Source organism: Bos taurus, chromosome 15, assembly GCF_002263795.3.
Source record: "Bos taurus isolate L1 Dominette 01449 registration number 42190680 breed Hereford chromosome 15, ARS-UCD2.0, whole genome shotgun sequence".
Lineage (NCBI taxonomy): Eukaryota > Metazoa > Chordata > Mammalia > Artiodactyla > Bovidae > Bos > Bos taurus.
Window position 1 is genome coordinate 80,719,216 of NC_037342.1, and position 18,124 is coordinate 80,737,339.

The window sequence follows — 18,124 nt, forward strand, 5'->3', positions numbered from 1 at the left end:
GTCGCTTTGCTCGCGGGCGGTGCCGTCCGGGATGCCTGCGGGTCCTGCGCCGCCCGCCTCGGTGGTACGCGCCGCGCTCACAGCCCCAGCCCGACCTGCGGCCCCGAAACGGCGACCCCGAGGGCCCCCCACCCGTCCCGCGCCGGGGCGCTCCCGAGCTCCAGGTGCCCTTCGCCCTGGAGCAGGTGAAGGCCGGGGTGAACCCCACCGCCGCCTTTATGAGAAGACGCTTCGGTGTCGGCCCCGCAGGGATCGCCCCGAACGAGGCCATGAGGGGCGCAAGGGGGTCCAGAAGAGGTTGGAATACACCCCTCTTGAGAAGGAAGCCCGCGCGAGGGTTCCACCGCCCTCGCGGAGGAGAGCCTCGCGCACCCAAACTTGCCCCCGCTTGCGAGGGCATCAAGGGGCGTACACACGCCAGGGCACACACACCCCGGCCACCCCGGCCACAAGCTCGCCTGCACCCAAACTCCCCCGGCCCCAGGTTCCCCATTCGCGCGGACCGGCGCGCGGGGGAACACCCGGCGGCTCATCGGTTCGCCCACTCAGGTACCCAGGCCACCCCCCGGCCCGTAAGAAAGATCACGTGCCAGCCCTGTCACACCTGCACAAGCATCCTGGCTCGCGCGCGCTCACGTGGCCCGGAGCTTGCACCCACAAAGTCTTGCTGACACTGTTCTTACACACAGGGCTCGGGGTCTGGAAACAGAAACCAAGCGGGAATCTCGGAGTTCTCCCAGAGGGAGGAGCGTCCGAGGCCTGCGCTTAGGAGCCCCGGGCTGCGCAAGGCGGGCGGAGGTGACCCAGGAGCCCTTCGGGGGAGTTGGGGTGCGGGGGGGGGAACTGGGCGAGTTCACGGGGTTCCCGAACACGACCGCACCCCCTCAGGCGGGGATTCCTCCACCAGCTGGGCGATCGAACACAGCCCAGCGGGGCGATCGAGCACAGCCCTCTGGGCCCCCCAGACAAGGGAGGGGGCCGGACTGCCTGGGGCCGGGGAGCCGCTCCGCCTCCTGGCGGCCAGGCAAGGGTTAAGCAGGCGAGCCGGGAGGCGAGGGCGGAGCCAGCGAGCGCGGGGAGGAGGCGGTGGGAAGAGCAGCCTCGCCGTCCGCACTCTAGCTCGGCGAGCGGCCGGGGCGCGCGGACCGACGGACTGACGGACGGGCCCGCGCGCTGCCTGCGCTCCTAGGGGCGCGGGCCCCGGGCGTCTACGGCCAGCCCTAGCCCTCCGCGCCCGGCCGCGCCCCGCTGAGCCCCGTCGGGGCCGATGGCTGCTCCCGAGGCTCGCAGCCCGGGGGGCGCGGGGTAGAGCGCCGCGGCCCGGCCACGCCGCGCGGGGCCCTCCCGGAGCCCCGCGGGGTCCCCCGCCGTCCGTCCGGCGGGCTCGGGGAGCCCGTGGAGGCGCCCTTCCCCCGCCGCCCCCCTCCCCCGAGCGTCGCGACAAGATGCTGCCCGGGCTCGGGAGCCTGCTGCCAGGTAGGGACCCACGCGGGCGGAGGGAAGCCGGACGCCCCGGTCCCCAGGGCGCGCGGGTGGGGCGGCCGTGCGGGTTGGGGGGAGCACGCAGCCCCGGGCCCCGCCCCCGCCCCCGGAGCCCGCCGGGCAGGGCGGGACGCTCCTGAGCCAGGGGGGACCCGGGCCGGGGCGGGGGGCGCTCTGGTCCCGCCGTCCCGGCCCCACCTGCTCCGGGCGATGCTGAGGGCTCCAGGCGGCCGGGCAGCGCCGACTCAGCAACTTCTGGCGCCCGGTGCCTCAGCACTTTCCAGTCGCCGGGGGGAGACGGGGGGTGAAGGCAGGGCGCTGTCTGGGAGGGTCGGGGGCGACCCCAACGGCCCTCCCCGGTAGGACAGCGCGGGGAGGGGGGTGTGTGTTAGAAAGGGCATCGCTCCACGGACAGGTGTGGCCGACCGACCAGGGTGTGGGCCAGGGACCGGGGGCTGGGCTGGGCTGGGAAGGGGCTGGCAGCGAGGGGCAGGCAAGGAGCAGCCAGAGATGGAGAGGGGTCCGCGGAGGGCAGCAAGGAGGGGGCGGAAGAAAGGTTAGACAGGAAAGCTGGGAGGGAAGGGGGACCCCGGTGAGGACGGAGGGGCGGGGGCGGGGAGAGGGGAGGCCGGGTCAGGGGCGAGGGGGGCAGACCACTAGGGTCAGGGCCCGGCTCCTGGGGGTGGGAGGGACGAGAAGGCGCTGAGGACTGCGATCTAGGGATGCCGAGGGCGCGGGGTGTGAGCAGACAGCCGGCGAGCAGAGGAGGACGGGGCGGTGGACGGAGGTGCGGGGTCAGGGACAGGGGACCGTGAGCTCCAGGCTTGGGTTTGGGAAACCAGAAAGGAGAGAGCGGTCGGGGTTGATCAGGACAGGGCCGAGGGCTGGGAAGGGCCGAGAGGAAGGAGGCAGAGGAAGGGGAGAGAGAGACAAAGAGACTTCTGGTGAGCACGTCCACGTGGGGAGCCCTCCATTTCCAAAGCGCCTGCCCGTCACACCGCTCCTCGCAGGGAGTGGCCGGCGGGCCAGCCCCTCGCCCCGGGCTCTGCGCTGCGGGCTCTGGGTGGGAAGGCAGCTGTGAGGGGGATTTGGGGGAGCCACCTGTGTGGGGCGGCAGCCTCCATGGGTGGGCGCCCTGGCTGACCGCACGCTGCCATTTATACTTCTGGGCCCCTCCGGCCGTCGGAGGAGGAGGAGCCTGCCGTCTCCGCCACCACCGTGGCTGCTTATTTCGGGGTGTTACATTCTGGCAGAGTGAGAAGCTGTTTGCAGCGGCTCTAAACCTCCGTCACCCGCGCCAGTGCGTCCCGGGCCCTGCGTCACGCCATCGCCTCCCACCTCCTCGGCCCCTACCTCCTCAGCATCTGCGTGCAGGCCCCAGCCCTTTGCCGCCTTTTTGGGTGTCAGAACCCCAGGCCTGGACTCCCTCCCCAGGGAGCATTTTCCCTGGGGCCACTCTTCCCCACCTCCTCCTCCAGCTTCTTCTCTTGCATCGATCTCTGGACCAAGGGGTGACTCCTGGGCCTAGGACTTTGGGAGCCTTGACGCCCCAGGGCTATCGCCGGCGTCCTTGACAATGGGCCCTCGGTGAATGGATCATTTCTGGCTCTGGGCCCCTCTGCCTTCCGGGATCGGTGCCATGTTCCGATCTCTCTCCGTTCCCTCCCCGGGTCAGTTCTGGCCGCATCTTCTGGACACGGGCCTCTCTTCCCGCCTCTCGGATGGGATGTCACCTCGAACAACCAGAGCCTGGAGCCCAGGGATCCAAAGTTGCAGAAAGCCCGGCTTCCCCCCTCGCCTCGACCCTGGACAGGCAAACAGAACCAGCATCACTGCTGGCCCGGCCTTGTGCACCTGGGCTCAATTTCCATCCTCGCTTTCCCCCAAGCCCAGCAACTCTCACACACAGGGGTGGCTTCCGTGGCTGACGTGGGGTCTCCCAGAGAAAGGTCAGAGAGTCCCTTTAGACAGGAACTTGTCCCATCCAGGTCCTGCCTTGTACCAGCTGCACGACCCGAGGCAACTCATTTCACGTTTGAGAGCCTCCCTGTCCTCGCTTGCAAATGGGGGCCAGAATCTTGGTCTCATGGGGGTGATGCTGTGTTGATTCTGTGCACAAAGACGTCTCCAAATGCGGTGGCTGGCACACAGTAGGTGTTCAGTCACAGATGGTTTCTGCCCATCACTGCTCTATGCTCCCCTGCAACTTGAGCATCACCTACCTACTGACTTCAGTGAAAAATGAAAAAGAGAAAAGATAGGATGACATGAGCAGAGAGGGTGGGGGGAGCTGTTGGAATGGGCTTTCTTTGGCCCAGATAATGGTGGGGAGTCAGATGGAGCCTTGGAGAAAGGGGCTGAAGGCAGACTGAGATTCGGATGAGGGCCTGGGCTGCTCACTGATGGCGTGGCCACTGAGATAAGGGGTCAGCCCCTGATGGCTGACGAAGTGTCCGCTGTTCCTGCTCTGAGATTCTGTGCCTCTCGCCCCAGTGGTCACCAGGGATGCACGAGATGAGGCCCGGAGTGGACCTGTGGTCCTTGGGGGAGAAGGCGGGGCCTGCGGGGGGGATGGAGTGCTGGTGGGGAGAGGCAGGGGGCAGGGAGGGGGGTGGTGAGCCGGAGACCTGGAGCACGGGCTGCGGGGGGCAGAGGGGGGGAGAAAGACACCGCTCACCAGGCCCTGGGGGCAGAGAAGCCCAGAGCCCCCCAGCCTCCCCTGCGCCTGGCTTCCAGTGTGAGCCGCAGCCTGAATTATGGATGAGGCTCCTTGGGTTTCAGCTGCCTTGCATGGCGGCAGCCAGGGCCAGAAATGGCAACAGAGTCACCGTTAGGCAGCAGCTGTCACGGGGGCCCCTGCCCAGGGCCCTCCATCAGAGAGGCCACGGGGGCACCACTAGGCCATGGGGAGGTGGGCCGGGATGATGGGGGCAACGGGGGCCAGCAGCGGGGCAGGGAAGTGTGGGCTAGAGGGACTGAGGGGGTCCATGCTGAGCCCCCTGCCCCACCCCAGGCTGGAGGAGACCCTGGTGCCCTGGGGACTTGCCCATCTCTCCTGGGGCTTCTCTGCTCTCTCTGTCCCCCTGTTCTCTGGGGGTTCTCCTGTTCCCTCTGCCTTTGCTGGGGGAACAGTCGACCAGGAGGCTGGGGAAAGAGCTCCATAATCCTGGGGGGACAGGGGGTGGGGTGGGGGGTGGTGGCTGGCGGCTTTCTGAACACACACGCTGCGAGGTGATGGATCAGCCGCAGGATTAAGGGCTCAGCGAGGGATATGGCTTTCTCTGGTGTCGAGTCCTTGGGGAAGGGAGCCGGAGGGGGACCCCACCAGGAAGGGAACGGCCCTGGCCGGCCACGGGGCCCCTCCACTCCAGTGCTTGCCCCACTCTGCTGTGTGACCTTGGCCGAGGCACTGGGCCTTTCGGATCCCCGGCTGGCAGGTCAGCAGAACCAGAACCTGGATGAGCCTGGAGGGCTGCCCGGCTCTGAGCACCGCTGTCCTGGGCCCCAAAGCCCAGCCCTCGTGAAACTCCCTCCCCCCCAGGCTTCCACCCCTGCCTGGTGGGGCTGAGGGGCGAGAGACGCACCCCTGCAGCCCACGTGGCTCCCAGAAACCCCGGGAGGAGAGAGTGATCGTGAAACGCCGCTCGGGGGAGGGGTGAGAAGGGCCAGCAGCGCGGAGGTGGTGTGAACGAATGGAACAGCGGCGGCTGTGTCACTGAGTATTACATCACACCCGGCCCACACACGCACGGGGCCCGGCACTCACACACGCGGGGGGCCGCAGGCACACACCTGCACGCTCGCGGGGGGCCGGGAGCCGGGGACGACCGCGCCTTTGCCATCCTCCAGGGAGGAGGCTTCACCAAGCATTCCTGACATCCGCGCCATGCACGTGGTCTGTGTGCTGTCCCGGGGCGTGCGTCGTGTGTGCGCCCTGCACCACCCCGTGTGTGTGTCGTGTGTGCGCCGTGTGTGCGCTGTGTGCCACTCTGTGTGTGTGCGCGCTGTGTGCCATCCTGTGTGTGTGTGCCATGTGGACTCCGTGTGTGACGAGTGCCACCCTGCATGTGTGTGCCGTGTGCCATCCTGTGTATGTGTGTGCCGTGTGTACTCCATGTGTGTGCCGTGTGCCACCTCGTGTGTGCCGTATGGACTCCATGTACATGCCGTGTGCCACCCTGCGTGCGTGCCGTGTGCCACGCCATGTGTGTGCACCGTGTGCACTCCGTGTGTGCACCGTGTGCCACCCCGTGTGTGTGTGTGCCGAATGCCACCCTGCATGTGTGCCGTGTGTGCGTGCCGTATGCCACCCCGTGTGTGCGCGCCGTGTGCACTCCGTGTGTGCGCCGTGTGCCACCCTGTGTGTGTGTGCCGAATGCCACCCCGCATGTGTGCCGTGTGTGCGTGCTGTGTGCACTCTGTGTGCGTGCCGTGTGCCACCCTGTGTGTGCGCACCGTGTGTACTCCGTGTGTGCACCGTGTGTACTCCGTGTGTGCGCTGTGCGCCACCCCGTGTGTGTGCCGTATGCCACCCTGTGTGTGTGTGCCGTGTGCACTCATGTGCGCGCCGTGTGCCACCCCGGGCCCAGGAGTGCTACATGTACAGAGCACCTGGCTCACACACGCCTTCACGCCTCTGACACCTGGGGTCAGCAGAAGGCATGGACCCCCTCAGTCTCTCCCCCCCACCCCAGGGCCCAGGATCTCAGATCCTTGCGTCCCAGGGAGCAGGTCTTCGGCCGTTCCAGGCCTAGCACACTGCCTGGAGCAGAGGGTGCCCTTTCCCTGTGTGCCCAGAGGATAAGCATCTGGCCTTTGGGGGCTGCAAAACCTGCCAGAAGAAAATCCCAAGAGTCGTCGGGAAGCCAGGATCAAGGGTAGAGGTCAAGGTGGCTCCAGAACTTCCTCAGCTGCAGTGAGGGTCAGTGTCAGAAGGCCAGGGTCAGGATGGGCGAGGGGCCCACCGCCCCGCTGGCGCTCAGGGGCGTGGGGGTCTAGACGTGACTCTTTAGCCCCCAAGTCCCTGGGCCTGCCTCTCTGTCTGAATCATAGCCAAGCTTCAAGAGTTACTTTGAAAAAAACAATTTTTTTAAAGTTACTTTGAAGAAGAGCCTGGGGTGTAAAGTGAGGTTCCTGGGCTGTCGCCCTCGGGGCGCTGATTCTGCCCGGGCAGGGCCCAGAAGTGGCATTTCTTCCAGGACACCCACCCCCACTCTCCTGCAGGTGGCTGCTGGCCGCAGGGAGAGACCCCCTGCCCCTGGCCCCTGAGAGCCCTACCAGAGTGGAGAGGTGAGGAAGCAGGCCCGCGGTCACCAGGGGGCCAGAGGTCGTTAGACTCACTCGGTTTAGCTCCACCTGTTCCCAAATGGGGTCAGTTTTTCTTCCCAGGTGATACTGGCGATGATGCCTGGAGACCTTCTGGTTTTCGTAAGAGGGGACGAGTGTTGCATATCTAATGTGGAGAGGACAGGGCTGCTGCTAAAGCCCCGTGTAGCCGCCGTCCCCAGCCCTTTCGGCACCAGGGACGGTTTCATGGAAGACGGTTCTTCCACGGACCAGGAGAGGGGGTGGTCTGGGGATGATGCAAGCGCGTTAGGCTTGTCGTGCACTTAATTTCTGCTGTTGTTACATCAGCTCCACCTCAGATCATCAGGCCTTAGGTCCTGGGTGGGGACCCCTGCTGTATGGAACGTCATACAGGGCTGCCCCCCAACCCCCGGCCCACATAGCACTGGTCCTCACCTGACATTTGGGCCACTCTTGACGACTGGCCCGAGACCAGAGTCACCGCCAGACCCACCACAGTGAAAACGGGAAGGAAAGTAGATGCCGCTCACCAAACAACTTTCAACATAATCAGAGTGTCCTCTGAGCATTTATTTTAATGTACCGGGAGCCTCCAAAAGTGTAAGTGGCCAGAAAGTGAAAGTGAAGTTGCTCAGTCGTGTCTGACTCTTTGCGACCCCATGGACAATAGCCTACTAGGCTGCTCTGTCCATGGGATATTCCAGGCAACAGTACTGGAGTGGATTGCCATTTCCTTCTCCAGGGGATCTTCCCCACCCAGGGGATCGAACCCGGGTCTCCCTCATTGTAGACAGACGCTTTACCATCTGAGCCACCAGGGAAGTCGGTGGAAGTGACCAGGGCCTCCTGCAACTCTTGCACCCCGAATCCCAGCCTCCCCCAACCGAGGAAGGCAAGGCTCTCGGCCCAGGTCCGCTTAGGGGTAGGTGGGCCGGCGGGCCTGTGGCTGGCACCCCCCCTGGCAGCCTTCCCAACGCCCGCCCCCACCCCTCTCCCATCCCCGCAGGTCCCCTTCCGGTAGGTGGGCGGGGTCTGCTAGCCGCCCCCCACACCCCCCCCCCCCCCCGGCCCCGGGCAGCCCGCCTAGCGCCTATTTGCTCGCAGGTCCCCCGGCCTGCGTCCTGCTGCTCCTCCTGGCCGCGGCCCCCGCCGCCGCCCGCTGCCCCATGCTCTGCACCTGCTACCCGGCGCCGCCCACCGTGAGCTGCCAGGCCAACAACTTCTCCGCGGTGCCGCGGGCCCTGCCGCCCGGCACGCAGCGCCTCTTCCTGCAGAACAACCTGATCGGCGCGCTGCGGCCCGGCTCCTTCGGGCCCAGCCTGCTCACCCTGTGGCTCTTCTCCAACAACCTCTCGGCCATCTACCCGGGCACCTTCCGCCACCTGCAGGCGCTCGAGGAGCTGGACCTGGGCGACAACCGGCACCTGCGCTCCCTGGAGCCCGACACCTTCCAGGGCCTGGAGCGGCTGCAGTCGCTGCACCTCTACCGCTGCCAGCTCAGCAGCCTGCCCGGCACCATCTTCCGCGGCCTGGTCAGCCTGCAGTACCTCTACCTCCAGGAGAACAGCCTGGTCCACCTACAGGTGAGCGCCTGGCGCGCGCGGACGCGAACACGGGAGTCCTCTCCTGCTCGCCTCTCTCCCCCGGGACCCTCCCTACCTCGCGCCCAGCGCCTCCATTGCTCAGCATTTCCGTGTCTCACCATCTCGTCCCAGTCTCACCCCCTCCCTCCGTGTCCCGGCCCCTCCCTCCGTGTCCCGGCCCCTCCCTCCGTGTCCCAGCCCCTCCCTCCGTGTCCCGCCCCCTCCCTCCGTGTCTCGCCCCCTCCCGCCGTGTCCCGCCCCCTCCCTCCGTGTCCCGACCCCTTCGTCCGTGTCCCACCCTCTCCCTCCGTGTCTCACCACCTCCCTCCGTGTCCCGCCCCCTCCCTCCGTGTCCCACCCTCTCCCTCCGTGTCTCACCACCTCCCTCCGTGTCCCGCCCCCTCCCTCCGTGTCCCACCCTCTCCCTCCGTGTCTCGCTCCCTCCCGCCGTGTCCTGCCCCCCCCCTTCGGTGTCCCTGCCCCTTCGTCCGTGTCCAACCCTCTCCCTCCGTGTCTCACCACCCGCCTCCGTGTCCCGGCCCCTCCCTCCGTGTCCCGCCCCCTCCCTCCGTGTCCCGCCCCCTCCCTCGTGTCCCGGCCCCTTCGTCCGTGTCCCACCCTCTCCCTCCGTGTCTCACCACCCCACTCCGTGTCCCGGCCCCTCCCTCCATGTCTCGCCCCCTCCCTCCGTGTTCCACCCTCTCCCTCCGTGTCTCACCACCTCCCTCCGTGTCCCGCCCCCTCCCTCCGTGTCCCGCCCCCTCCCTCCGTGTCTCGCCCCCTCTCTCCGTGTCCCGCCACCTCCCTCCGTGTCCCGGCCCCTCCCTCCGTGCCCCGGCCCCTCCTTCTGTGTCTCGGCCCCTCCCTCCGTGTCCCGGCCCCTCCCTCCGTGCCCCGGCCCCTCCTTCTGTGTCTCGGCCCCTCCCTCCGTGCCCCGGCCCCTCCCTCCGAGTCCCGGCCCCTCCCTCCGTGTCCCGGCCCCTCCCTCCGTGTCTCGTCCACTTCCTCTGTGTCCCGCCCCCTCCCTCCTAGTCCCGGCCCCTCCTTCTGTGTCTAAGCCCCTCCCTCCATTTCTCAGCATCTCGCTCCCCTCTGAAGGCTTCTGCTCCTCCCCCTGGTCCAGGGTTTTCCTTTGTCCCTTCCATCTTTCTCTGCTTCCCCACTCCCCGTCTGACTAGCTGTCTGTCTGTCTCTCCCTCGCAGCCCCTCTCCATCTTGCTCACTGACTCGCCTCCCCCGTCTGTCTGCCTCTGCCTCTTCTGTCTGTCTCCCTTCACGCGCCCACTCCACACACACCCCCCCCAAGTCTGTCTGGGTGGAGGTGTGTGTCTCTTCCCGTGATCTCTCCTCTCCCCCTTGCCTCCGGGGGACTCTGCCTTTTCGCGGCAGTGCAGCCCGGAGGGGCATCGTGGCGGCTTTTCTCGCCCACCCACACGCCCTCCCACGTCACGGGCAGGGGGACACGGAGGGCAGAGCCACTGCAGCTGGCACCCCACAGGAGGCTCCCGCTCACTGGGTGCCGAGACCAGGGGAAACCCTACCCTTCCGGGATCCCATCCCCCCAAACCTACTGTCTCAGCGCAATGGGAGAAGGAGACAATAAAGGGTGATGAGCTGTGAGGTTGCTGGGAAATGGATGCTCAGAAAAAGGAAGGAATAACAGTAATTGTTATTTATTGTTGTTATTATTGATCTATTGTTCCCTGTTGTTCTTATGCTGACTGTCTGACAGTCAAGTCCTCCCACTGTTTCCCCAGGAAGCAATAGCAGGCCCTGCAAACCATCCGAGGAGAAAAGCCTCCCTCTCAGTTTCAGGCCTCTGGATTTCCAGCTGCGACCCTCTCCCCACACCCACCTGGACGGCCCTTCTCCTTCCTCACCCCGGGCTGGGGCCTGACTGCCCAGCACCGTGCGCATCTGATGCTGATAGTGACAGTAACGATAGCAATAGTAATCCAGCATTTATTGAGCACCAAGTAAGTGCTTGCTGGTGAAAAAAGGGCAGTGTTAACAGAGGAAACTCCTGCCTTTGTGGAGAGCAGTCTAGGGGCGGGGAGAGACAGGAAGTAAAATAGATCGTGCGCTGGGAAAGTATGTTGTGTTTTATTCTTACTCCGTGTGCTGTGCTTAGTTGCTCAGTCGTGTCTGACCCTTTGTGACCTCATGGACTGTAGCCCGCCAGACCCCTCTGTCCATGGGAGTCTCCAGGCAAGAATACTGGAGTGGGTTGCCATGCCCTCCTCCAGGGAATCTTCCCAACCCAGGTCTCCTGCACTGCAAGCATATTTATTGCATAAATACTGATAGTAGCAGCCCACCAGCCCTCAGCCTAGTGGCTCAGTGGTAAAGAAAGCGCCTGCCATTGCAGGAGACGTGGGTTCGATCCTTGGGTCGGGAGGATCCACTGGAAAAGGAAATGACAACCTACTCCAGTATTCTTGCCTGGGAAATCCCGTGGACAGAGGAGCCTGGCGGGCTACAGTCCATGGGGTCACAAAGAGTTGGATAGGACTTAATGACTAAACAACAAGCCATTAGTGGGCACACTAAGTGTCGGGTGCTGTGCTAAGGACTTTACAGGTGTCAACTCCGTCATTTACAAGTGTGTGACGTTTATAACCTCCCTGAGCCTCAGTTTTCCCATCTGTAGAATTGGAGTAGTCATAGCATCCATCTCCTAGGGATTTCAGAAGCGTTAAGCGCATGAATAATTTGTAAAGCACTTAAGATAGGGCTTGGCATACGGTAAGCATGCTATAAATGCTTGTTAAGATACTATTTTAAAAAGAGAAACCCGCCTCATTGAATACTGGTCTCGGTGAAATGGCTCATCTTGGGCCCTATCCTGAAGATATGGGTCAACTTCAAGGATTCTGCTGAGACCACGGGTGGGTGCCAGAACACTCCTTTTTTTTTTTTTTTCCTTCCTAACTTGGCACCTCACGGTTTCCTTCCTAACTTGGTCACCTCATCTCATTTCTGCAGCCCTGTTTGGGGATTGTTCACACCTCCTTACAGATAAGGCAGCTGAGACCGAGGGTCCCAAAGACTTTGTCCCAAAGTCTCGTAAACACTGTCCCAGTGCCTGGGGACTTGCGCGATCTCAGCCTCACAGGCCTCACAGCAAGCGGGGAGCAGGGGCACAGAATGACGTTTCTGAGGCTGCACCACCAGGAAGACCCGAGGAGCGCGAACCCTCGTGATCTGATGACATTTCAGGCTGTTCTCATCACTCAGAACTCTCCATGGGGGTCTGACCAGGTGTGGGGCGGTGGCACTCATAAGAGCAGCAGAGTGGGCTTATTTCTGAAAGCACACGCTTTAGAATCTGCCAGACCAGAGTTCAAATCCTGGAGCACATGTGACTTTGGACAAATTACTCAACCTTTCTCCAAGTGCATTTCCTCTCTGGCAATCATGATACTACTTAATCATATCAATACTGATCTAAGAAGTTTTGTAAGGATTAAAATGTAGGGAATTCCTTGGCAGTCCAGTGCTTAACACTTAGCACTACCCTTCAAGGTGCACAGGTTCGATCCCTGGTCAGGGAACTAAGATCCTGTGTGCCACATGGTGCAGCCAAATAAGAGAAAATAAAATTTAGCACAGGGCCACATCAATATATGGGCACTATGATTATTATTGTTGCTAATTATTACTAGTGCGACAACCACTATTACTGAGACCCTGACCTCCTTATCAATATATGTCGGTTATGCCATGCAGGCTTTTAAAATGATCAAATCTTTTAATGATTAAATCTTTTTTAACGATTAAAAAAGAGCCGGGTGTCTCTACCATCCAGTTGCACTCCAGTAGGTTAGGGAATCTAGGGTCAGCAGACCTGAGTTTGCATCCTTGCTCTGTTATTTTCCAACTTGATTTCGGCAAGTTGGTGCCCCTGACTCTGAACCTCAGTTTTCCCAACTTTAAGATGGGACTAGTAAAAAAAATACCTTCCAAAAAAAAAAAAGAATACCTTCCATCAACAGCTGTAACGAGTCAATGAACTCGTATTTGTAAAGTCCCGTGCTGAATCAGTTTGGTCGTCAAAGCCTGACCCGCCATCACAAATGGCAGCTGGGGCCAGGGGTCAGGAACGACCTGGGCAGGGGGCACCTTCAGCAGTGCTGGGCTCTTCTAAAATGGGGCGTGCCGGTTCTGTACGCCCCTGGCCTGAATGGCACAGGCGTCATGGGAAGGAAATACCTGGCCCTTCACAAATGGGAAGGAGGCAGCCTCTGCCTGTGAATGGCCCGGAGAGACTAGCCCGGGAGATGCCACAGGCAGGTGGGGCGCACGAGCGGGGGTGAGGTCCCTAGGGTGCAGGCATGACCTGCAATGGTGCCGGGCCACCCAGGAGGGGTGCGCTGGTGGAGGGAAGAGGACCACAGCATCTCAGGAGGAGGGTGGTGGAGCTGGTAACGGGGTCGAGGGTTCTCCCTGATGTCCCACCCTGAGGCAGCCTGTGGCAGGCACCTTGCTCACAGCTAACCGCTGAGCACACGCCAGGCTGCGTCCTGGGTGCCAGGGCTTCAGACGTGACCGAGGACAGGCTCCCTGCTCTCCTGCAGCGCCATTCCTACTGGAGTGGGACTGAGTGATAGACACACCGACCCTTTTTTGAATCATTAGAGCAGCCTTCGTGCCACAAAAGAGCAGTCTTTCCATCAGGCAGGTCTCATTTGCCCTGTGGCTTTGGGCAAGTTACTTAACCGCTCTGAGCCTCAACGGACCCATCCGTGAAACAGGGACAATGCCCTAAACCCCAGGAGTCTGTTGTGAGGATTAAAAGGGATGCTGCTTGAAAAGGGCTCCGCATGCCCAGTCCAATGAAGTGAAGTGAAAGTCGCTCAGTCAGTCCGACTCTTTGTGACCCCATGGACTATACAGTCCGTGGAATTCTCCAGGCCAGAATACTGGAGTGGGTAGCCTATTCCTTCTCCAGGGGGTCTTCCCAACCCAGGGATCGAACTGGGGTCTCCCGCATTGCAGGCGGAATCTTTACTCGCTGAGCCATCAGGGAAGCCCTGTCCAGAGTAAGCATCGTTCCTCTCACGCAATGGCTAAGGACACCGAAGCTCGGAGAAGTTAAGGCATCCCGTCAAAGGCTGCTCAGCTCATGAGCAGCACAGCCTAGAATCACTCGGGTCTGTCTCAGTCCAGAGTGCAGCTGTTCGGAGGCCTGGCTCCAGAGTTCACGTCTGCAAGGCACTTCCTATTGGGCATTGCACTAGGCCAGCCACCTGCCTTCTCCGAGCCTCCCTCCCCTAACCTCTGAAAGGGGGAGGATATTTTCTGCCTCACAGGGCTCTGAGGATCCGGTTACTACATGGGATCTGTGTAGCACAGAGCCTGGCACATGGTAAGCGCTCGGTTACTCAGCTGCTGACGCAAATGATGGTGATGATTCCCGGGGTAGATGGGTGAAGCCGTCCGTGGGGGTGCCTGGCACAGAGCAGACGCTCAGCCAGCTTTGTTGAATGAATGAGGTACGTTCCAGGACTCTCTTGCTCATTAATATCAGATGAGGATGGATCTTAATGATCAATGACCTCAAGTCCCTTGTTTCACCGATGGGGGTTAAAAAAAAAAACAAAAAACTTAGGCTCAGAGAGGTGCCTGCAGCTGCCAAGGTCACACAGCCCAGCAGCTGATTGGAGGCTGGACCGGGAGAGGCAAGGTTAAGAACAGGATGCTGACCAGGGAAGGGGGCAGGGACGCTGCGCTGAGATTCCAAATGGATGCAGAGAGCTGTGAACCGGCCGGGGCGGGGCGGGGGGGGGGGGGGGGGGTTGCGAGAGAAATGTGGTTTTTCCGAAATGGAAGAGGATGACTTTAGCAGATGCTCTCTGCCCAGAGGGAGGGGGTGAGAGGGAGGGTGGTGGGGGAGGGCGAGGGCTGTGAAAGTCAAGAGCTTATTAATGCACAGAGAACCGTTTTCACAGCGGGGAGGGGAAGGGCTGCATCTGAGAGCTGCAGCCTAGGAAGTGGCAGTGGGATTTGGCAACAGCTTGGATCGGGCGGGCGGGGGCGGCGGGTACCCCCCAAGGCTGGGTTTCAGAAAGGGCAGGGGCAGGACTTTCGGGGGGAAAGACAAAGAGACTGGATTCAGGGAATTCTGTAGCGGAAAACGGGCTGCGGGTCAAGGGGGCTTGAGTTCCCTGGGGTCTCTGAACTTGGGTCGCCCCTTCCGGACGTCCGGAAGCTTCCGAAGTGCCCATCACCTCTGCCCTCTGTACCCCTCCCTCCCATATCAATCCTTGGACCCGGCATCTCTGGGTCCATCTTACTCTTGCTGACGCTCCATTAAAAAGAGAAATGCTCATTAGGTGTTCCTTAGTGGAAGGCATTCAGCCCCCGCCCTGGGGGAGCCGAGAAGAGAAGGACAAAGACGCCAGGGCCCGCTGGACCAGCTCGAGGCCCCTGGAGGGAGACCTGAGCGGGGCAGGGGGCGGGGCGGCGGCAGGGAGCCTCAAGGTGGAGGGGGGCGGATCTCGGTGCGGCCGAGAGGAGGGTTCCTGGCAGCCGCGGTTCCTGTAGCGGAGAGGGCGGAAGCCAGATGGGAGGGGGCGAGACAACGCGGGAGCACAGGAAGGTGGAGGCGGGGTGGGGGGGGGGGAGTGTGGGTTGGGAGTCATCGCCCGCCCCCCGCCTGAGAGCCTGAGACCCGGCGCCTGGCGGTGGGGTGGGGGGGCCGCTGGGGGGGTCATCTCAGTGGTAAAGCCACTGCCAGGAACCGGGAATCCAGGGGGAGCTGGCTTGAGGGTGTAGGATGCTCCTGTCCCCCAGAACCAGACCCCTTGTGTCTGCGGACCACAGTGGTGTCTTCCACAAGGTGGGGTACCTCAGGACTGGGGCTCTGGCCGCCTCTCTGGCGAGCCCTTCATCTGTCTGGGTATCAGTGCTCTCTGTAAAAAAAAGGTAGGTTGGGCTGGTGCACCCAGAAGCAGTCACTCCCTAACCAGGTTGCCCATCACCAATACCTTGGTGAACTGGCTAAAATACAGAGCCCAGGCCCCTGCTAGCTCCCCTCCATGGAGCACACCCACCCCACCCTTCCCCTCCCGGAACCACAGTCAGGGCCCTTCCAGCACTAATAGGATCCGATTCAGAGACTCTCCAGCCTTGGGCAGGGGGCACAGCCCCTCTGTCCCTGTGGGGTGGAGCTGACATGGTCCCCTTAATGTCCCAGCCTAGTAGCAGAACTTTCAGGCTCCAGGAAGGTCCTCTGTTAAAGGACAGGGGATGGGACCTAATTCTAAGACCCTGTTGTCATAATGTTGTTCTTGTTTAGTAGCTAAAGTGACCCTGTGGACTGTAACCCACCAGGCTGGGATTCTCCAGGCAAGAATTCTGGAGTGGGCTGCCATTTCCTTCTCCAGGGGATCTTCCTGACCCAGGGATCGAACCTTTGTCTTCTGCGTTGGCAGGTGGATTCTTTATCACTGACTACCCAGGAAGCCCCCACTGTCATAATAACCATAATTTATTGATGGTGGTCTGTGTGCTGACTGGGTATCACATGGTTACCGGATCTCATGTAACCCCCCCCCCCCTCAGTCTGCTGAAAGAGTTGTTCTTTTGAGTTATACACACTGAGGAAACAGGCTAAATAACTTGGGGAAGGTAACGCAGCTGCAAAGAGGGCAAAGCTGCATTTAAACCCGGACTTCACCCATCTCATCCGCACGTGGATTGTCTTCTTTAAGGCTCAGAACAAACCCAGGAGGAGGTACACTCACTCCCATTTTATGGATGAGGAGACATATTGCTGGCCAAGTTCACAATAATGGCTAACTCAGGCAATGCCCACCCCATATATCAATACCTGTTGTTTCATTTAACCACATCTTACAGACGAAGGACTGAGTCACAGGGATACTGAGTGACTTGCTCAAGGGTCAGTTAATAGTAGGGCCAGGATTTGGAGTCAGGAAGTCTGTAAGATGTGCAGATAAAATGAAACAAGGTAAATGCTCAACCAAATCGTAAGTTCCCGTCTCCAAGTGAGGCCCTCCCACCTGCAGCGTCTGCGTCACCTGGGAACTCGTGAAGACATGCAGCATCGCAGGGCTCCTGCCCCGACCCCAACCGCAGACCTGCTGAATCGGGAACTGGGGGGCGGGGCGGGGATCAGGGATCTGCAGGGGATTCTGATGCACCCCAAAGTTATAAGAACTACACTGCCTTCCCCGCACAAGTAGGTTAGAGGAGGCAGGATTCGAACCCAGGACTCTAGAAGGTGGACCCTTTCCTGGTCTGCCACGCTGCTCCCCGCCCTTCCCTAACGCCCTCCGAGGCCGGCTCAGGCACACTCATCCGTCTTCTTCTCCCCCGTGCCCGCCCCAGGATGACCTGTTCGCGGACCTGGCCAACCTGAGCCACCTCTTCCTGCACGGGAACCGCCTGCGGCTGCTCACGGAGCACGTGTTCCGCGGCCTGGGCAGCTTGGACCGGCTGCTGCTGCACGGGAACCGGCTGCAGGGCGTGCACCGCGCGGCCTTCCGCGGCCTCGGCCGCCTCACCATCCTCTACCTGTTCAACAACAGCCTGGCCTCGCTGCCCGGCGAGGCGCTGGCCGACCTGCCGTCGCTCGAGTTCCTGCGGCTCAACGCCAACCCCTGGGCGTGCGACTGCCGCGCGCGGCCGCTTTGGGCCTGGTTCCAGCGCGCGCGCGTGTCCAGCTCCGACGTGACGTGCGCCTCGCCACCCGAGCGCCGGGGCCGCGACCTGCGCGCGCTCCGCGAGGCCGACTTCCAGGCCTGCCCGCCGGCCGCGCCCACGCGGCCCGGGGGCCGCGCGCGCGCCAACAGCTCCTCCAACCACCTGTACGGGGTGGCCGAGGCCGGGGCACCGCCGGCCGACCCCTCCACCCTCTACCGCGACCTGCCCGCCGAGGACGCGCGGGGGAGCCCGGGTGGCGACGCGCCCACCGAGGAAGACTACTGGGGCGGCTACGGCAGCGAGGACCGGCGGGGCGAGCAGACGTGCCCCGGCGCCGCCTGCCAGGCGCCCCCGGACTCCCGCGCCCCTGCGCGCGCTCCCGGGCTCGCCGCCCCGCTGCTTTGCCTGTTGATCCTGGCGCCCCACCACCTCTGACCGCGGTGCTGAGACTGAAGCAGCCAGCGTCTCCCCGGCCCCCCACCCCCGCCCCTCATCCTCCATCTCCAGTCCCCACCTCGGGCTGGCGGCCTGCCTTCTCCCAGTGCCTCGCATCCCCAGGGATCCGGCCACCTCTCCCCGCCTCCCGGGCCGCCGGCTGATGGCAGCCCCCGAGGCGCACATCTGGTGGCCCAGCCACCCGAAGACATGGCCGGGGTCTTCTCCCCATCTCCGGCCGTCAACCCGTGCCCATCCCGAGGCTGAGTGGGCACCCCGGGCCGCCGCGGACCCCGTCCTCCAGCGCCTATGGTAGAGGAGCTTTGTCTGCGGAGCAGCGCCCACCAGCAGAGCCCTCGTAAGCTCCGGGAAGGGCGCCGCTCCCCGGAGCCCTTTGGGGGGACGTCAGGCCAGCCCCAGGCCTCTGCTTATCCTCGCCCCTCGCCTCAACTTCCCGACACTGGAGAAATACTTTTCTCCTAAGTCTACCCTGGACACTTTTGAGGGTGCCTGGAGAGAACGTTCCTCTCCACCATGGCCCCTGTGTGGTGAAGCTCAACAGACATTGTTTTGGGGGGAAAAAAGTTTATTAAAAAATTCTATTATTTTATCTCCTGTAAAGTTTATTGGCTCAGGATCTCAAAAGT

General features: G+C 62.4%; 1 protein-coding gene across 1 annotated transcript; it reads left to right on the plus strand.

The window, feature by feature from the left end:
• Positions 1–1,118: 1,118 nt before the first annotated feature.
• Positions 1,119–18,087, plus strand: RTN4RL2 (reticulon 4 receptor like 2). The gene is made up of 3 exons (XM_002693714.5): positions 1,119–1,476; positions 7,894–8,372; positions 16,728–18,087. The coding sequence occupies exons 1-3, from the start codon at positions 1,446–1,448 to the stop codon at positions 17,475–17,477; spliced, it is 1,260 nt and encodes a 419-aa protein (XP_002693760.2). The 5' UTR covers positions 1,119–1,445; the 3' UTR covers positions 17,478–18,087.
• The last annotated feature ends 37 nt before the right edge of the window (positions 18,088–18,124 follow it).

Bases quoted from the DNA above. Each gene is read 5' to 3' on its own strand.
- RTN4RL2 (XM_002693714.5), top strand. From the start codon at position 1,446: ATGCTGCCCGGGCTCGGGAGCCTGCTGCCAG. The intron at 1,477-7,893 runs GTAGGGACCCAC...ATTTGCTCGCAG, and splicing joins GCTCGGGAGCCTGCTGCCAG to GTCCCCCGGCCTGCGTCCTG. The intron at 8,373-16,727 runs GTGAGCGCCTGG...TGCCCGCCCCAG, and splicing joins ACAGCCTGGTCCACCTACAG to GATGACCTGTTCGCGGACCT.